This window comes from Micrasema longulum, unplaced genomic scaffold (genome assembly GCF_059751315.1).
Source record: "Micrasema longulum isolate JH-2025_06_02 unplaced genomic scaffold, ASM5975131v1 h1tg001048l, whole genome shotgun sequence".
In the NCBI taxonomy this organism is placed as follows: domain Eukaryota; kingdom Metazoa; phylum Arthropoda; class Insecta; order Trichoptera; family Brachycentridae; genus Micrasema; species Micrasema longulum.
In genome coordinates, this window is record NW_028278236.1 from 453345 (window position 1) to 473533 (window position 20189).

The window sequence follows — 20189 nt, forward strand, 5'->3', positions numbered from 1 at the left end:
GTTCTTCAATACAGGATTGCATTATAATCCTTTGTTTCGTATGTGCAGACAGTACGCTATAAATAGTTTCACAAAGTAACTACGAGAAACATTGGTATCGACTCAAAGGAGAGTTTTCCAATCATAGTTGCCCTGGAATCCTAGGTGGCTTTGCAAACATACACCTGCCCTTTCCTTTATTCCGATTTTAATTTTGCGTTTTCTCAATGCTCATACTATTTTTTATTGAGTTTTTTAACTTGCATACTGTGGACAGTTATTAAGGTTTACTGGCAACTTGTATTTTGTTTTGTATGTGGCTATGTAAGAGTTTATAAATAGTTTTATTTATTATCGCTTCAAAAAATAAAAAAAAATATTTGACAAATTTCATTTTTTTAATCACATACGATATATGTAGTTTGCATAGTTCGATCATTTTTGGGGGCATATTTATTAAATACTGAATACTTTTTATTGTTTTTTCTCTTATCTTTTGTTTACCTTTCTTTCTAATTTATTTATTGATTTTATTGAATTGTGTTACATTTTAATAAATGTATTTATCAGTTTACTGTAATAATGTTTGCAAACATTTTCTTTTCATTTTTTTCGACATGGGTTATGCTCAAAGATAAGAAATATATCCAACAAAGTATAAATGGTTATTGTAAACATTGTTCTTGTTGAATGTTACTGGTAGGTATTTATATATATATTTTTTTTTATTTATTATATGCGCCTCCACTCGTTTAGTATTTATATTTGGTATCGGATAACCTTTTTTCCGAATCTGGGCGGATCAAGAATACAGGTAAATGTGAAAAATAAAACTAGAATCCTAGACGAGTGTTATTGACTCGATGCCTGCTCTCAGGTAAAAATATTGGAAAAGGGAACTACCCATCGAGTCTAAAACACTCGTCGAGGGTTCTGGTTCTATTTCACAAACAAAACTGTATTTGCCATCCACCTGCACACAGATATACATATAAATTTTTATTTATTTATCCCAAAACTATAGTACAGTTCGCGATTAATGGATAAAAATTAATAACGAATCAAATAAAATATGAAATGTCATTTTCAATTCCAGTTATTACTGTAATTTAAATACCATATATAAAAAAAAGTTTTTTGTATTAAATTCTACTGCCGACTGAAATTATAAGATTAGAGGAAAATAATTTTGAAATATACAGTGGGTGCTCAACACAACTGGGTGCAAAATTTATTCACAAATTACAAAATTGCTGGGTGCTCAGCAATTTTGTAATTTGTAAATAAATTTTGTTTTCAATATACTAGAATCATAAATGAAACTGTTTCAAATCTGCAAACCCTGTGGGTAGTTTTTTATTTGTAGTTCTAAATAATATTTAATATACTAAAGTAAAATACCTTTAAGTTTTCTTAAATACTGCATTTGATAATGCACGTGGTGTTACGACATTTTAGATTCTGTTTGAAGGCTGTATGCAAAAATGTCGTTTTGAATATGCTTATTCATTCTTAGCAATCAGTGAGGATTTTGATACACCTAGGGAAAAACTTTAATTTCTAATTCACGTAAATGAAATAAGTCCAATAAACCATGTAATGGCTAAATGATTTACGATGCGAATGTTGATGGATGCAAAAAACGAGGAAAACCAAGAAAGATATGGCACGATCAAGTCCATCAAATACTTGAAGATGGACATGTCAGGAGTAGGAAAAATCGGCGTGCGTGCATAAGAAGATGTATGAATGTAGAGGAAGCGAGATCTGTATGCAAGAACAGAGTGATGTGGCGTTCTATCTTTTCTGCGTACTTATAAACGACGTCATGGTTTCTTTGTTTGCTTAAAATAAAGGGCACTACTATTCTTAGAACCTTAACTTTCGAATCCTTAATTTCTTTTTTATCCTGGATCCTGTATCTATCCACTGCCAAACTCCTCACTTTATTTCATTTCCGAAACATCATTTCCCTCGCCATTTAAGTGTTAATAAAATGCAATATGTTTTCATATATATAAACACAAGCACATATCGACCAGCTTTAGAGTCTGCGAGTACTCCATAATTAACTTATACTTGTCTGTTTTTGGTTAGTAGGAATATATTTACTAAAGCAAACGCCACCAAATGTATGAAAAGTTCAGTAAAATATATTTTTATTTTTCAGCTAAATCGGGACGGTGTCGTGGTAATCCCCGGTTTTCTCTCACCTCAAGAGGCGGAGGAGTTAAGGTTAGCCGGAGAACAAATGGAAAAAGAAGGAATCAATGAACAAATCTCCAGTTTCTCTACCGTTGAATCCGAGAAAAACCAGGTAGGGTATTTTCATGAAAATATTAGGATTAAACCGGATCATGATCCTGTGGTAGTGTCTCAAACTAACGGATCATGGTCAATGGTTCAATCTTCGTTATACCAGAATTTGATTCGGATTGACATTATTGAGTTTAATTGCAACTAGTTGAAAATAACCCTAAAGGAAAAAACGGAAAACCTCTGGAACCCAAATATTTATTTCGTCTTTTGAAAAAATCCTATTTCATCTGCCTATGTTACGATTTATTGCATAATTTAATATACGAGTATTTGTGTCGCTAAAAAACAAACGTGGCTGTCTCCAGCTACCGTAATTTTTGAGATTTTTGGTTAACATGACTACTTACATATATGTTGTTTTACAAAATAATATTCAGATTAAACATAGCCATCTTCTTTATCTGCTAAAAAAACAGTAAAATAGTGGTAAAATAAAGGGCTTACACATCAATGTGGCCAAAACAAAGATTATGGTGTTTAGTTGAAACCCTCATAATAATGCTGTATTGCGAATGAATGGTCAAACAATCGAGAGAGTGACTAACTTTAAATACCTCGGCAGTCAAATCACTTCTGATCTGGATCCAGATAGGGAAATTAGACGCAAAATAGAGATAGCACGATCAGCATTCAATGGCATGAAATTATTCTCCTGCAGTGATAGTCTTAATTTAAAACTAAGATGGAGGATAGTCAAGTGCTATGTGTGGTCAATACTGCTCTACGGAGTTGAAACATTGACTCGCAAGGTGAACTCCATGAACCGATTAGAGGCTTTTGAAATGTGGCTTCATTGGAGAAAGCTGAGAATTTTGTGGACTGATTTATTGATCAACGTGGAGGTGCTGAGACAAGCCAGTGCTGAAAAAGAACTACTGTTCTCAATTAAACAGAAAAATTTCGCATATCTTAGCCATATCATGCGCTGGAGCAAATATGCGCTTCTTCAGCTAATCATGATAGGGAAGATCGAGGAAAAGCGTGGGGTTGGAATCGACAGATGTCCTGGCTGAGAAACATCAGCGACTGGACGGGAGTGCGCGGGGTTGAGGCGCTGTTCCAGTTGGCGCAGGACCGGACGGCCTACTCTAGAGTGATCGCAACGTCGGGGAGACCTGATATGGCACAAAAAGAAGAAGAAGAAACCCGTTTAAGGGCAAGAGAAACTTATGTATTTATTTATTATACGGTACAAGTGCATTTTACAATATAAAATATGACATGATGAGTTCAGTTTTATGAAAATAAAAAAACAATTTTAAAACATGGATATGTAAAACGAAAAAGAAAAATAACAAAATATATTTACAGATACATGTATGTTTGTCAGCATACGAAAAATATAAAAAAACTTTGTATATTATGAACATAAAATGTGTTGAGAGCAGATCATTAGCAAACGTAGCTTTTGCAATTTAATCGTTACTATAGAACATCATAAAATATTTACAAAGAGAGGATTCGAATTCGGAGTCGAGTTAAAAATATCAATATGTGAAGTACATTCATTTCCTTGCCTGTGTATACCAGTATAGGTGAGTGACAAAGATAGTTGGTTTGAGAAGGGTGACAATAATATAGAGTATTTTTTCTTGTTCTACTTGTTGGTATGTTTATATTTATTAAATCCAGGAGTTCGCAACAATGGAATTTAGAATAAATGACATACGGTTGTATGGATCGACCACAGATAAAAAGTCGATTTACTCAGCTTCGCTTACAGTGGAGATGACCACATTTTTTAGTGTCACATTTATAGTTAAATCACGAATTTAAAAAAAAATTAAATATTACAGATGATAAATAATGTTTACACATAATTTAACATCAACTGTAAAAAGCTATTATAATTTTTAGTTTGAGAACGAATCAAAATAAACACACAATCAAAAACTAAGCTCAAGAATATAATGCTTTATTTTAAATTAATGTTTCATGATAAATTTCGTGAAATATTTTTAATTAATTTATTTGTCCAGGCGTATAAAGAATACAGTTGTGTGTGTGAAATTCGTACAACAAGAACCCTAGACGAGTGTTCTCGATTTGATGGCTACTCTCAGGTAAATCTCCTGAAAGGGCAAATCAAGTAGAGAGAAGTTCGCCTCATGGTGTAGTAGTTGGCGCGTTTATCTACCATGCTTAAGGTTCCAGATTCGATTCCTGGCAGGGGGAATGGTAAATATTGGTTTTGAAGGTTGTTCTACACTGCTATATTTCATTAAGCTGATAAGAACATATACTTTCATTTGATCTTAGCCAACGGGCCATTGTTAGCTTTTGAGTTAAGAAATGGGAGATTCTCGGGGGTTCCCCATAACTTGCTGACCGATACTTGCAGAATTTTCATCTTTGAGGGAATGTGCAGAATTGTTAGTAAATCAACATTAATCAATATTGCTCAGGGAGTTCAATGTCTTTGGAAGAGATTCTCTTCACAATATGTAAAATTTAAGTCTCTGGGTATAAACTGAACTAATATATCTCGCCGTCCTTTCCCATTGAAAGGAAGCGGTGTTCTAACCCTCGGCATTAAATTTTCAAACGTAGTGCCTACCTACTAACAATCCTTTCACTGTGACTCAAGGAATCGATATAGTGAACAACCTGTAAATAAGCAGTGCTACATGCATGATTGTAGGATTTATCTTTTGGTGACTTATAAAAAGGGCGTCGGAGTTCAGAATTTAAAAAAGAATGATAATAATAAGCCAATCTTATTTATTATTCTTCGTCTTTTTTTCCACGTTCGCTTCTAGGTGAAGCATGTGGACATCACCAGTTGCCTCTAGGAGACCTTATCGCCCTACTTGTGTTTGGGTTCTCCTAAGGCATGCGCAGCACGTGTCCAAGCCAGGTCCACCGCCGCATCCTCTAGACGCTCGTTATAAGAAGCTGCAATGTCCATTCTCGGACTTCGATGTTAGTTATAAAATCGAACCATCTCATGCTTAATATTCTTCTCAAGCACGTACTCTCAAAACTGAGAAATTTGATGTTTTGAACTTTGTTAAGGTGCCTATATGCACCCATATAGGAGTGCTGGCATTAAACAAGAGTTGAACAATCGGCATTTTGTTTTGATCGATACACTAGATTTTTAAACAACACGCATCGTGATAAAAGTTGCTCCAGCAAGTCATAGGCGAGTCGCGAGCTCTTTGTGCATGCATCCATCCTCAATTATGTGGACTCCCAAGTATTTAAAGCTGTCAACTTTCTAAATCCTCTGTCCATTCATTATAAAAAGAGGCTAATCGTTGCACATAATCTGAGTTATTTTGTATTAATATTAAGACCCAGACGAGTTGAGTTTTCCTGCAGTTTGTTTCCTAAAAATCACCAACAGATTTTTTAAGAAGAACCGCATCGTCTGCATACTCCAAGTCGCAAAACTTTAGGAGAGAGTTCATTTCTATTCCTCGATCAGGTGATATTGATTTGCATGAGATAAAACCATCAGTATGATGAATAAGAACGGTGCAAGGACACAGCCTTGCCCCCCTCCAATGGAGACCCCGAACCAATCAGTCAAAGAGCTGCCGATTCTCAAACTACAATTGCCATATATGTGGGGCGCTTTAATGACGGCAATAATTTTAGGAGGAATACCATACGCATTAAAAAAATTCCAAAGAGATGGTAGATGCGGACTATCAAATGCTTTCTCGTAGTCAATGAAGCAAAACGCAAGTATTGCACATTCATTGCTATGTTGGAGAATACATATTATGTGTACTGGCAATAAAACTAGTTTGGTTGACTCTCAGACTACTTGCGAATCCCGGAAGCGACTTTTGTCAGTGCGAGTAGATCTCTTTACAATTTTGTCTTGGCATCAGTAGCTGTTTCTATAACAATGAATTGATCGGGGTCTGTTTCACTTTCTCTCAATACTTTCAGTTTCACTTGCTTTTTGATTTCATTCCAAGTACCATTTGACATCTACCGTGGACGCACGCTCTCCTTAGCTCCTAAAACAGTATTTGTGGACAACATAATTGATATCTTAAGAGTTTGCCACTGACACTTAATGTAGTCACTTCCTATTAAGTACACAATTTACTTTTTTTATTTTACGTAATGGAAAACGTAAATGTAAATATTTGGATTAAATTTATACAAAAATTGTATTTCGTAGTAATATTTTATACTTATTTTTTATCTGAATAGACTATATATATATTTTTTTCAAAAAAGTGCTTCGGAGTTAAGAAGTTATGACCACCATTTGTGTTTTCTAGATTTGCTCGAACATTACTGTTAAAATATCATAGTGGCGGGAATTTTCAGCTTTTTGATGTCGATGAGCTTGGGCATATTTGGTTTAGCCATGCGGTAGAGCTTATAGCGAACTTCCCCAACGAGCAACTTCTAGTCGCTGTATAAATCAGCTGCGCGAAAATCTCTAACGTCAAGCAATTCCCACTTGTGTGTTGATGTCAATTTGCAATTTTGTGCGTCCATCTGGTGAGGTTTATGCATACTGTTAGAGGTATAATTGAGTATTTTATTAGAATAGAAATATTATTAAAGAGAAGAATTTCAACTGTAATCCTTTTGTTCCACAATCATATATTCACCTTGCCACCGGTGAGTGCGTCTACCGCGTGACCTTCTTCGTAACTTCTATTCATCGCCACTTGGGGGCACTGCGGGCACAATAACTAGTACCACGTGATCCTAGCGTTCACAGTGCTACAAAATGACCTCAATAATACTTGTGAATGTTCTTTTGAATAAAGATAGTACCGCCAATGGTGAGCTCATTTAGTAAGCCAATTCTATAAGATGAGCCAATTTCACAAGTTTCACACTATTTTCTAATCCCTGAGACCATGACTCCCCATGATTGCGGGTCCTACTATGGAGGTATTCCTTACGCTTGCATTAAAGTCACCAATGACAACTACATGATCTCGTCTGGATAACGATAATGCAAAGTGAAGCAAATCATAAAAGTGGTATTTTCCAGAGGCGTCTGCATCCTCTGTAGGAGCAAAGCACTAAAAAACAGTGATAGAGCTATCGGGTGTCTTGAAAGCAGCGCATATCAGCCGTTCTGAAATCGGTTCCCACTTCACAAGGCAGCGACATACATTCTCCGACATTAATATGGCCACCCGTTGGCGATGGTATTGGCCCTGGTCAGAGTATAGATACGTGCACCCGTCCAATAACTTTTTACCCGACCCTATCCAGCGCACTTTTATCAAACCTAAAAGGTCCAAATTGTATTATATTAGGACACGCGTGGCATGAAGGGCACCAGGGCTTTGCAAGGTGCATTGTAGGTTCTCATGCGGAGGGTATGTTAGTTGGAGAAGATATGTCTATATGCCAGGATGTGCCAGGTTATTTATGGTAGCTATTTTGTGTCTGAGACTGAGTCTTTGCTTTCGACCTAATAAAGCTCAGCTGAAAATAGGTGAGGGTTATCACTTGAACCCACCCAGGAAACTGTAGATTGAACAAACACCTTGCCAGAACAAACCATTCCGAAACTTTTAGATTAGGTTCTGCAGTGCAAATGATGCTTTACATCATAAAAGCAGCCTCATCCTCAGGGGACCACTGGTTAAACCCGAGGACGTTAAAGAGCTCGCCCCGTACCAAATAGCCCAATTTTTTACGGATCTGGGTTTGTAAAATGTAAACTCTCGCCTTCCATACAATAGCCAGGCTCTTTATAGGCCAGGGTCTATAGACCTGGTTTGGAGGGCGAAAACTATTCACGGGGACCCGTCACATTACATATTCACGGGTCGCTCGTCAGAAGCTTGCATAGAACTGACCCCAACCTCTAAATATACATACATTTATTTTTGTACATTTTAACTGGAAGGATCGCTGTATTGTAAATTTAAATAAATAAATAAATATCAATGATTCAATATTGGCATAGAACTGCTTATAATTTCAAATACAAAAAATCTCAGTCTTAGACGCATTTTAATTGGAGATTAATCTCACCATTTTAAGCTATGTTAGATGGTGACTTGCCTGACCAGACATCACATCATATTAAATGTTCAAATTAATATGTAAATAAGTGTATATGCAATAAATTTAAAAACGAATTAATCAATTTTCGCAGATTCTGATGGATTATATTTATTTATTTTATTTGACACTTTATATACATATACAATAAATATACACATAAAGGCGGGCATATTGCCTTAAGGCAATTTCTTCCTACCTACCCAAACCGTTCAGTTTGAGAAAATTATAAATACATGGACATATTAAAACTTACAATTTTATAGAAAAATTAAAAGCAAATTTACTTTCAAATACAATTATATGTTTCTCATAACTTGCTTTCAGATATTTTAGATACGAGAATTTAGATATTTAGTCTCGAATAAGACGATCTATCTCTTTTTTGTATTTATGATTTATATCATTCGTAAGGTTTTCAGAGTCTTTTGTTTTGTTTTTTTAGAATCGAGATACATACTTTTTGGAGAGTAATGACAAAATTAGATTTTTCATGGAAACCGAGGGTGAAGGAGACAAAAAACGCCTTAACAAGGTCTGTAACAATATTTTAATATTTTCCCTTTATGAATAAAAATGAAATCTTATGTTTATTAATTTAAAATAAAACATTTAACCAATGTTATCATAAATTCACGCAATTGCTTATTTTTTTGGGGGGGGAAAACGTTTTGACTGTCCAAATTGTTGGAGTGTGAAATATCTGTCAGTGAAAGTGTAGTGGATTGATCAAAACACATATTTGTCTTATTTAAAACTCATTATTTTATTGCGTTATGTGTAAAAATAAATAATATAATCTAATATAGTGAGAAAAAATCTAAGTGTCCAAATTGATGTTGAAAGATAGGTCTATAAATCTATCAAAATTCGGTTTGTGACCCTGTGGTAGTTTTGCAAACTCTAAACGAGGTCTTAAATTCCAACCCACCTCAGCAAAATTTGTTTTCCATTTTCTAACACGATTACTTATGACTAAGAGAAAATGCTTTCAACATTTAAATATGCATAATACACCATAATAACACCACAATTAAAATATATTTATGTATGCATGTAAAATATTATGTGAAATAAGGTTAAATTAACTTATTAAATATTAATTCCTGGTATATTGGCAATCTCGGCAGTTTTGGGTTCGACTCCCGGTGAGAACACTTTTTTTTCTATGGGAAAATTTTTTTTTTTTTTATTTTTTCAAGCCTGGGTGTTCTGTGCTGTAATTCACAATCCTTATTGACCCTCCTTCCTTAATGTGATGAAATAATGTATATATTTTTTAATGTACACATTCTTTAATAATTATTTTTTTTTATATAATAATATAAAAGTATTCTGTCAATAACAAATGATATTGATGAATCAATAAGATAGTTTTATTTCAGGTGGGTCACGCCCTTCATTGGCTTCATCCCTTATTCCGTTTCTACACATTTAGCGGAAGAGTAAAACAGGCTTGTTTAGTCTTGGGAATGGAACAACCCTTAGTTGTACAGAGCATGTATATTTACAAGAGTGCTGGAGTTGGGGGAGAAGGTACTGCACTTAAATAAATTATAACCTGAAAATCTAATGGTATGAAATAATGATATGCAAAAGTGTGTCGAAGTACTTTTAAATAAGAACCCTAACGTACAAGGCATTCAATGGTGAAAACCTTAAGACGCGTTTTATATTGAAATTATTAACTTTATTTCAAGCATGTTTAAATATCTGGAACCAAGTTTTGACTTTAAGCCCTTAAGGCGTAAAGTTGATGAATATTTCAACAGAAACTAAGAACTTCTTTAAGAAATATCGATGTCTAGAACTGACAGAACTTACAATCTGTTATTGGCTTGTTTAAATAAATGGAAGTATACAAGTTCAAAAAAATATTCTCATTCATTACTAAGTATGTGAAATAATTAGGATCAATCTATTGATTTAATTTATTAAAATCAACAAATTGGTATGGATCAAATATTTGCATTACGCAATATGACAGAAAAGTTTTTGGCGAAAAACCAGAAGCTTTTTTGCGCTTTTGTTGATTTGCAAAAAGCATTTGATCGAGTTGATAGGAAAAAATTATGGATGGTTCTATCGGAGTATGGAGTGAGTGACAATCTTGTCCGCGCTATTGCTTCCTTGTACAAAGATAGTGTAGCGTGTGTAAGGGTAAATGGGTCATTAACTTCCTGGTTTGACATCCCTAAAGGAGTCAAACAGGGATGTGTAATGTCACCGCGGTTATTCAACATATACATGGATAAATGTATGAAAGAATTGAAAAGTATGGATGTGGGAGCGAAAATGAGTAATCTAACTGTCAGTTGCCTTCTGTACGCCGATGACGCAGTCCTCCTAGCTGACAGCGAAGAGGAACTGCAATCCTTGGTTACAAAGGTTTACGAAGTGTGCAAGGAGAGTGATTTGCTAATGAATGTGTAAAAGTCAAACGTCATGGTCTTTGAAAGAAATGTAACTATGACTGAATGTAAGATTGTAGTAAATGGAGATAGTTTGAAACAGGTCGAAGAATTTGTATATCTGGGTAGTATGTTTACTAGAGATGGAAATATGGACAAGGATATTGAAAGGAGGGTTAGTGCCGGTAACAGAGTTAATGGTGCCTTAAAGTCTGTCGTAGCAAATAAGTGTCTATCGCAAGAGGCTAAATTAGCAGTTCATAATGGAGTTCTGGTACCAACCCTAATGTATGGAAGCGAAGCATGGAGTTGGAAAAAAAGGGACGAAAGTAGACTGAATGCTGTTGAAATGCGATCCCTCAGGCGAATGTGCGGAAAAACAATGTATGATAGGTGCCCTAATGTCGAAATTAGAGCAGAATGCAAGGCTGAGTTAAGCATTATCGACAAAATTAAGAAAGGTCTTTTGCGATGGTTCGGTCATGTGGAGCGAATGAATGATGAAAGAACGGCTAAAAAGATTTATGATGCGAATGTGTCTGGTTGTAGAAGTCGAGGAAGGCCGAGAAAGACATGGCATGATCAAGTACAACAAATTCTTGAAAGTGGTCATGTGAAAAGTCGGAATAATCGACGTGCGTGCATGAGAAGATGTATGAATGTGAAGGAAGCAAAGGAAGTGTGCCAGGACAGAGTGGTGTGGCGTTCTATCCTCTCTGCCTACCCCTCTGGGGAAATGGCGTGATGGTTAGTTAGTTAGTTAGTTAACAAATTGGAAAACTAAAGAAAAAAGGATCTTGAACCGTAGGTGGAAGTGTAAATGAGAAAACTTAAACCAGCTAATGATAAGTCTTGTAAAGGCCTTGACATCCATATTACCTCATCAACGAGGTTTTTGTATCTATTTTGAAACATCTGTCGATCAAACGTAGATTTTTAATACAGTTTTTAAATAATCGTGATAAATTCTTAAACAATTATTTGGCAATTTTCATTAAAATGCTTTGTTTTAAATACTGCAAGTCTAGAAATACTCATGTACTGTTATCTTGATTCTGGTGGGCAATTAATTATGACACTCTTTTACACCCCCTAGGGAGTCGTTAAGATGAACAAATCACAACAGGGGTGGAGAACATTGTTGGAGGAGGTAATATGGAAGTCTAGGCATTTACAGAGCTTATCACCTGTTATTGACTGGTTTGAGTGACCACTTTACAACTGTGTAACATTCACTATTTTGCCTATGTTTGCACATCACTATTTCTTTAATTCTTCCATGTATTGATTTTAGTGAAGTTAAAGAAATGAAACCTGTATTGCTGTGAAGATATTTATCTGATTCCCTTTCTCTTCAAATGTTCTCTATCCGTGTTGTGATTTATTAATTAATTAATTAATTAATTAAATTTAGCAAATTTAATTAGTAATTAATTAATTAAATTTAGCAAATTTAATTAGTAATTAATTAATTAAATTTAGCAAATCAAAATTATGCTTTTATATCGAAGATAATGCTTTTGACATTTTAGATAACAGAGATATATTATTTCTGTATTTTTTGTAACGCGAGGTCACTTCTTATTATTAACTACATAGATTTTGTCTGTAAATAGGCCGGCTTCTCCTGAATTAGTTTTCTGTGGTTTCCTCTTCATTAAGCAAATACAGAGAAATTACATAACAAGGCCACAACTGGCTATCCCCAGATCTTCACATAATAGTATAGTCAGTTATACAAAAAATACCTATAATTAAAAGATTACCAATAAAGAGAAAATAGGTGGCCAAAACGTATTCCACGAGGGTTTAAAATTGTACAAAAAAATTCGGGACAAAATTAAAAAAAAACTTAAAATATTCAAAATCAATATAACTTATTATCTACTATTCTAACACATTCGTTAACATACAATTTCTTTAAAAAATATGAAAAACTGCGAATGCACGTGCATAATTTCGAAAAAATACATTATGGAACTTAAGGTACATATATATACCTTATAGTTTAAAATACGTTTTTTTTAACTTTAATTTTTATTATTATTATTATAATTATGGATAATATATTGCGAGGGTTTGTTAGTGAAAGATCGATCAATAAAAATAAATTAAAATTTGAAAGAGTCTCCCCGAATTCGTCTCCCCAAACCCGCAATCATCCATTCACAAAACCGATCACCATCGGCTAGGCTACCACGCTTGAACATGAAAGGTGAATAGGCTCGAAGTTTAGTGTATCAATCACAGAAACAAACTTAAGTTAAATAATATTTGAAAAAAAAAACACAGGTCCTTCCAGCATATGAATTTAGTTACAGTAAACTTCCATTTAAAGAACTACTTTTCTATTTCTAGTTGAAAATATTAATTTAATTATTGATGTCAATCTAATCTAGCATATATAAAAAAATGGCGACACTCGGAGGTTTTGGAAGATATCATTATAGCCAGTTGTTTCAATAATCTGGAGTGTTCCATTTAAAGTCATGGGTCATCTGGTTCATCATAGCTCGGATACTTCATAGTCTTCATGTGCTGGCTATGACAGCATTTTGATTCGCGCTTTTCCAAGTTACACAAAATCTATTTTTCTTTATTTTTTAACAAAGTTTAATGATCAATTTATGGATTACATCATAACCTTAACCCCTGATTTATTAATATTGAATCAACTTTAATAAAACACATAGCACTGGGCATGTGAGACAGAAATGTCACCAACAAAATAGATACATAGTAAATTTATAATAAATATAATAGGTTAAAAGGGGACTCTGTGGATTTCAATCGAAGATCAATGGGATGTCTGAGGACATCGGATTGGCATGAATTAAAATAATTTTAAACACTTACACAATGTTTATGTTGTGATATATGTGACCGATCATTTTGTTGGCGTTTTGTCACCGAAGAAGTCTTGGAGAAAAGAACATTTGGTAGATGCGTTTGCCATAGACGAAATCAGAAAGATAGGTGGCAATTATTTTTTGTGACGAGGGCCGTTTGTACCAAACGTTACTCGTTACAATATACACTCCCGGCAACATAAATAGCCGCCGAACCCGTAAAAAATAAAACTTTTTTTTTTCGTTCATTCTAACACATTTTCCAATTTTATGCTCATACGTTTACCTATATATCAATTATACTTTACATCAATTTAGCACTAATTTTCACATTAACTAACAATTTTGAGAGTTTTTTTATTCCAGACAAAAAATAAATAAAAATCTTTAATTGTTATGCTTTAATCTCTTTAAACTGAAATATTGAATTTTAAAAACATTCATTTGGTAAATAAAACACCCTAAAGCGTTAAAAAAAATATATGTATTATTTAATTAGAGCAACATTACTATTTTGTATGGCCGCCTTTGGCTTTTATCGCACCATTTATTCCTCTTGGCATGGATTTGTACAGATTACTCAAAAATTCTGCGGATATTTCTTCATACCATACTTACGTACATACGTTTTATTATTTTTTTTACTCTTGCACCGTTTTCGGAGATTTCTTCCTATTTTTTTTCCATTACGGCCCATAGCTTTTTATTATGTTAAAATCTGGGCTATTTCCTGGCCATGAAAGGGAACTAATTCCCAATGATTCTTTGAGCTCCGATACCTGATGAAGAAAAACAATTAGTATTAAAAATATTAAATTCAATGAGGTAAACCATCAATACGCATTTTTTTTATTGCACACTCACAAAACGAGCTCGATGGCAAGGCGCAAAATCAGCCTGAAATACAGGGTCATCAATTTCTTCAGTTATGTTCTCAATTGTTGGCACAAAACCCTCTAAAATTATTTCAATTTATTTTTCCGCATTCACTGACCTTTCTATTATTATTAAATTACCAACACGCAATTTTGTGATGCATCCCCACACCATTATATAAAGCGAATGTTTAACTGTGGATACAAGTTATCATCACTATATCGTTCTCCAGCTCGGCAGCGAACTGTCTGCAAACTGTCTATATCAATCAAATAAAATTTTGATTCATCAGAAAATACAACTCTTTCCCAATCATTAACGGTCCTTTTTTTTTCTTTCGCCCATTCCAAACGGTTTTTTTTTTCATTTTCTGATTCAATCGAAGTTTTTTGGTGGTCTTCTGGCCAGTAATCCAAATTCTAGTAGTCAATTCGTGACTGTGCGGACGCTAACACTGACACTGGTGGTTTCCTGTAGTCGTGTTTTTAGTTCTGATATAAACCGATTTCTTAATGATATTTTATTTAGAATACGATCATCACGTTTTGAAGTGCAGCGTTTTAATCCTGTGCCTACTTTTAGATTGAGTGTCCCACATTCTTAAAAAAATGTTTACAGTCGATGCATTGCACTATATTTGCCTTGTTATATCACAATTTGAAAAGTATTATTTAGATAACGCAACAATAGCGAAACAAACCTACGAAAGTTTAAGTCTCTTTGACATTTTGCTCTAATAAAATAGTAATACTCCAAGAAAACGACTAATCACTGCCAAATCAGGTGTATAAAGGAAGAAATTTAGGGCTTCCCAGGTTCGTAAGTAGATATTTATTGTTCCTAGAAATGATAATCCATGACTCAAACCAAGGTTCAATTACTTTGAACACCTAACGAGAATTTTCGTATTTAATTAGTCATTCGGCTATTTATTCTGCCAGGGGTGTATGGCGCAAAATGTGATAATTCGGGAAAATTACCTCAAGGACGCCGTACAATAAGTATCACTACACGTCTGGCAACTACATAGTGCATGAACGGTGAGGATTATAGTTCCTCGATAAGAGCTAATTTACATCACGTCTTGCAGCTACGTGCGAGTGCACGGACGGTATGAAATCTAGCTCCCACTTGCTTTATTTGATAATTGACTTTTTGGTGTCTCTAATTATTTTTGAAAAATCGTTTACAAATAAGAACCGGATGCACTGTATCTACAGAGCACATGGACGGTTGGAATTCTGGACCCTAATTATGAATTTTAAGTATTAAATAATAATTTATGACATTTACGCACGGAAACTATGTAAATTAACAAACATCTTGCAGTTTTATTATATTTATGTGCGTATATACATGTAATATACAAGTATGCATATTTTTTTTTCAATTATACTTGTGGTATTGAGTACAGGTACCGTAAAGTGTACATACCCCCCTCCCCCCCAATAGGAAACTCGCCCTTAGAATAAAATAATGCCAACTGAGCATTACGCTTACGTTACGGAGATGCAAATGTTATTAGCAGAAAATCCATTAATCAACGTAGTTAAAACACCCTATACCTACATGTATGTATCTTTACATTAAACCTACTCACCTATAATTTATTTCCTGCTTATGGGTAAATTATTCTGCATGTCATTTTTTTTTAAAGGTGACCATTTTGAGATCAACCTAATAAGCCGTAAATACATTTTTTTTTCTCAAATTTTAAGTTGTGTTTCCCCCACTGGGTGGATGTGATAATTTTAATACATGCCTTAAAACATGTTAAACAAAATTTTACTTTTAAACTATAAGTAGCACTACAAATAAAAATACATGTTTACTTATTTGGCCCTACCTACTAATTATACTTATTAAAATCGTGATTTGGATTTATGAGATGATTGGCAAACTCTGAAAACATATATATTTATTATTATTTAAACATCTCACGTGTTCTTTTGTGCAAATATTATAGCTACGTAACGTTCTCCCAATATACCTAATATTTACTAACATTAGTTACAATGTTTGACCACAAAGTTAATGTTTTGAACATAAATAATAGCATATTTAATTTCAGTGATCCCCCACCAAGATGCCTCGTATCTATCAACAGACCCTGAAACAGCAATTGGGTTTTGGATCGCATTAGAAGATGCGACAGTTGAGAATGGTTGCCTTTCGTTTGCCTTAGGTTCGCACAAGTCCGGAGTACACAGAAGATTTATAAGGAATCCGGATAAAGAATCGAGCGAACTTACTAAATATGACAGCCCTGCACCTCTTTATCCAGCTTCGAATTTCGTGCCCTTACCAGTTAATAAAGGTATAATACGCGTATATATGTTGTTTTTAAAACTGTCTAAATATTTGTTGATTATCTTCGTTTTTTTAAGTTAGTCTTCTTTGTTTATTCTCAAATGCAATTTTTTTAAAAGTATTTTGTTAAGTGTCCTCGTCACGGGAAAACCCCAGTGAGGTCACATTATTTTTATTATTAATTATAGTTTGTAAACAAAAAATATGAATAAATAAAATATATTAATACTAGTGGCTTCAATATCGGCACAAGTCCGAAATTGTTATTTTAGAGTTAAGTACCTTTGCAGAAATGTTTGAAAATAAATTTTGTATCCTCGTAATTAACGTCACAATTCTTTAATATATTTGTGTGGCCATAAAAACAAAAAAGTCAAATTAAGACTTTATTTTCAAACTCAAATTCAAAAAAAATAGTGGCACAATATTCATTATACCATGGTCATTTTTAAAAACATGTAAAACAAGATGTCACAAGTGTGTGAACTTTAAGTTGTGCCTTTGTTTTTGCGAATAAATGTTAGTTTACCGATGGCGTGGGCACATGTGTAAATAACTACTTCTGTAAAATTTCTCATTTGAGTTGTGCCAGTATTATTCCCGAGCTGCAACTTTCGAGAATGTTGAGATGAAGAATGTTCCAACTTGCGTAGGTTACATTATTATTAGAGCACAATGGTAAATATTGCACAGTCCATAAAGTAATCCTTTAAATCTGCCAATGACAGTAAAACTTTTGTAAATGCCTAGACTTTCATATTCCCTTCTCAAAAAGGTTCATGTCTGCTGAAATATATATCGATGTAATTTGTATAATATGTTGTAATATTATTTTATATTTGTAACTTGGTTTGAAGTTACAAAATTAAATCGATCATTTTTAATTACGATGGTGAAAATCTGTCACGTAACTGATCCTTTATTAATTCTTTTAAATGATGAAATTGATTTGATCATTCAAATAAATAAATATATTATGGTCCACATATTATTCGTATATGTGACGTAGCTATGCTATGTGATTTTTTAAATTTTTATAGTTTAGATGCACAAATAGACATGAATAGAGATAAGCATTATCGATAAGATCAAGAAAGTAGTTCTACGTTGGCTTGGTCGTGTAGAGCGAATGGACAGCGAAAGAGTGACTAAAAAAAATTTCCTGTTTACCATACTAAAAAGATTTACTATTCAAATGTTGATGGATGCAGAAATCAGGGAAGACCGAGAAAGACATGGCATGACCAAACCCAACGAATGCTCTAAAATGGACATGTCAAAAATCGGAACAATCGACGCACGTGCATGTGAAGATGTATGAATGTAGAGGAAGCGAAATCTGTTTGCGAAATTGTAATTATATTTATATTTCGATTTTTATTATTACCGGTACGTTTTCTAATTTATGTTCATTTTTTATAGATAATTTTTATTAATTTGAATACACGGTGTGTAAAGTGGCCACTTAAACCAGCCAATGACAGGTCATAAGCCCTGTAAATGCCTAGACTTTCATATACCCTTCTCAAAAAAATTTTCCCTCTCTGTTGAAATAAATTAAAAAATTTAAACATTATTTAATTTTTAAAAAACACATAAAAAAGAAAATCCCGCCTAAACACAGGAATTTCCTCGCTAGTCGGGACCTGAAATAATGAGCCTCTGTACATTTTAAAACTTTGAAATAAATAAAGACAGTGTGGTATGGATCTCTGTCCTCTCTGCTTATCGCTGCGGAGAAACGGCGTAACGGTTTTTTGGTTTTAATTGTAAATTTGTTTTATTTTTTAGGTGACTGTGTAGTTATCCACGGCCAAGTGGTACATCAGAGTAGCAAGAACAAATCAGACCGAGGGCGGCCCGCCTACACCTTTCACGTAGTAGAAAAATCGTCCATTTACAGTCCGAACAATTGGCTTCAGGAAGGACCTGCAGCCCCCTTTTTGCCGCTTTATGCAACCGAACAATTAGCTTAAAATTTAAGGCTTAACTGCTTAATAAACAATTATCTTTGTGAATTTTAAAAGGTTAAGTGCTAAATAATTAATAAGCCATATACATAATCAATTAGACTTATACATACATATTCTTGACCCTTTCCTTTCGGTTAGAAAACAGAAACAAAATCACACTTCTTCCTCAGACTTCAGACCTTCTAGTGTAAGCTGGCGCGTCCGCCTTCTTACCTTTATCTTTCTCTCTTTGGCGATGTTCTTTCGATAAATACGAAATTTGTTATTTTTTTGGTCACATACCTACCCACCAAAGTTAGAAAGCATTGAGTTTATTTTCCAATTCCATAATACATCTCTATTTTTTTCTGCATATGTTAGTAGTCGGCATTATACAGAAAACTTCGATTTTTAGTTTGCCTGATTTATTTGCTTTGGACCAAATTTCTTTCGTCTTAATAAATTATACTTATGCCAATTTAAAATATATTTCACTAAAGTTTAACTAATTTGATTTAATAAACATATATTTTAAGATAATAATAAGATAATTCACGTGATTTATGAACATCGTCGATTTATTATCGTTTTAGGAGCCAGTGTTCATTAAAAATAAACGCTGTATAATCTAAAAAAGGATTATTGTTTTAAAAATAATTCAATTTACATTTCAAGTAATTCCTGTAGTTCACACAGAATACTAATTATTTTTATATCAATGGAAAGTCATTCAGGTCTGAAAGGGTTAAGGTTTAACTGCTAGGTAAACAATTATATTAACACATTTTTATAGCTGAACTGCTAAATACAATCATCCATTCTATCACTTCGTATGTTTTTAGTATTTTAAATAAAACAATTTTGATGAGTGCAACTCTTTGAGGAATCGCATTTTATTTTAAATATAATTGGAGCTGAGATGTGGTGCTGCGGTAGTGTTACGGGTTCCAGATTATAGGTCCGAGGTTCGAACCCATCATTAATTCTAGATTTATTTTATGTGGTCAGCGCTTAAACTAAAATATTGTAATTTAGTCAAAACTGAAGATGTTCAAACATAAGCAGAACCGCGAATGTTATACAATAAAATAAAGCGACCACTCGACCCAGCTAATGATAGATCTCAAACTTTGTAAAACTCTAATTCTAATGCTGAACTTCTTCAAAAATAATTTGTTTGTCTCTTAGGGAATAACGCATTAGCCGCAATATAAAGCGATATTTTTTGCCAAAAACATTTATCGGAAAAAAACGTTCGCGTTATATTCCAGATTAAGATTAGTATTTTTTTCCTTTCATTCCTGCTCCAAATACAATACAGGCCGCATTATATTCGAGCTAATACGTTATTTCTCTATTTCATTACATCTATTGCTTGCGTCTAGAAAGGCCAATGTCAGATTTTATATTTTTCTTGCCACCATTTTGTAGAGGGTCGATTTTAATCAAAAAGCTTGTATATTTATCTATTTCATACACATATACACGTG

General features: G+C 33.7%; 1 protein-coding gene across 1 annotated transcript in view; it reads left to right on the top strand.

The window, feature by feature from the left end:
• Window positions 1-19581, top strand: part of Phyhd1 (Phytanoyl-CoA dioxygenase domain containing 1) — a 41777-nt gene extending 22196 nt beyond the window's left edge. Inside the window, exons 3-7 of the mRNA XM_088232995.1 lie at window positions 2150-2296; window positions 8747-8836; window positions 9687-9837; window positions 16509-16754; window positions 18539-19581. Of these exons, the coding sequence (XP_088089121.1) occupies window positions 2150-2296; window positions 8747-8836; window positions 9687-9837; window positions 16509-16754; window positions 18539-18723 (819 nt within the window). The 3' untranslated portion in view covers window positions 18724-19581. The remainder of the gene's footprint in view (window positions 1-2149; window positions 2297-8746; window positions 8837-9686; window positions 9838-16508; window positions 16755-18538) is intronic.
• The last annotated feature ends 608 nt before the right edge of the window (window positions 19582-20189 follow it).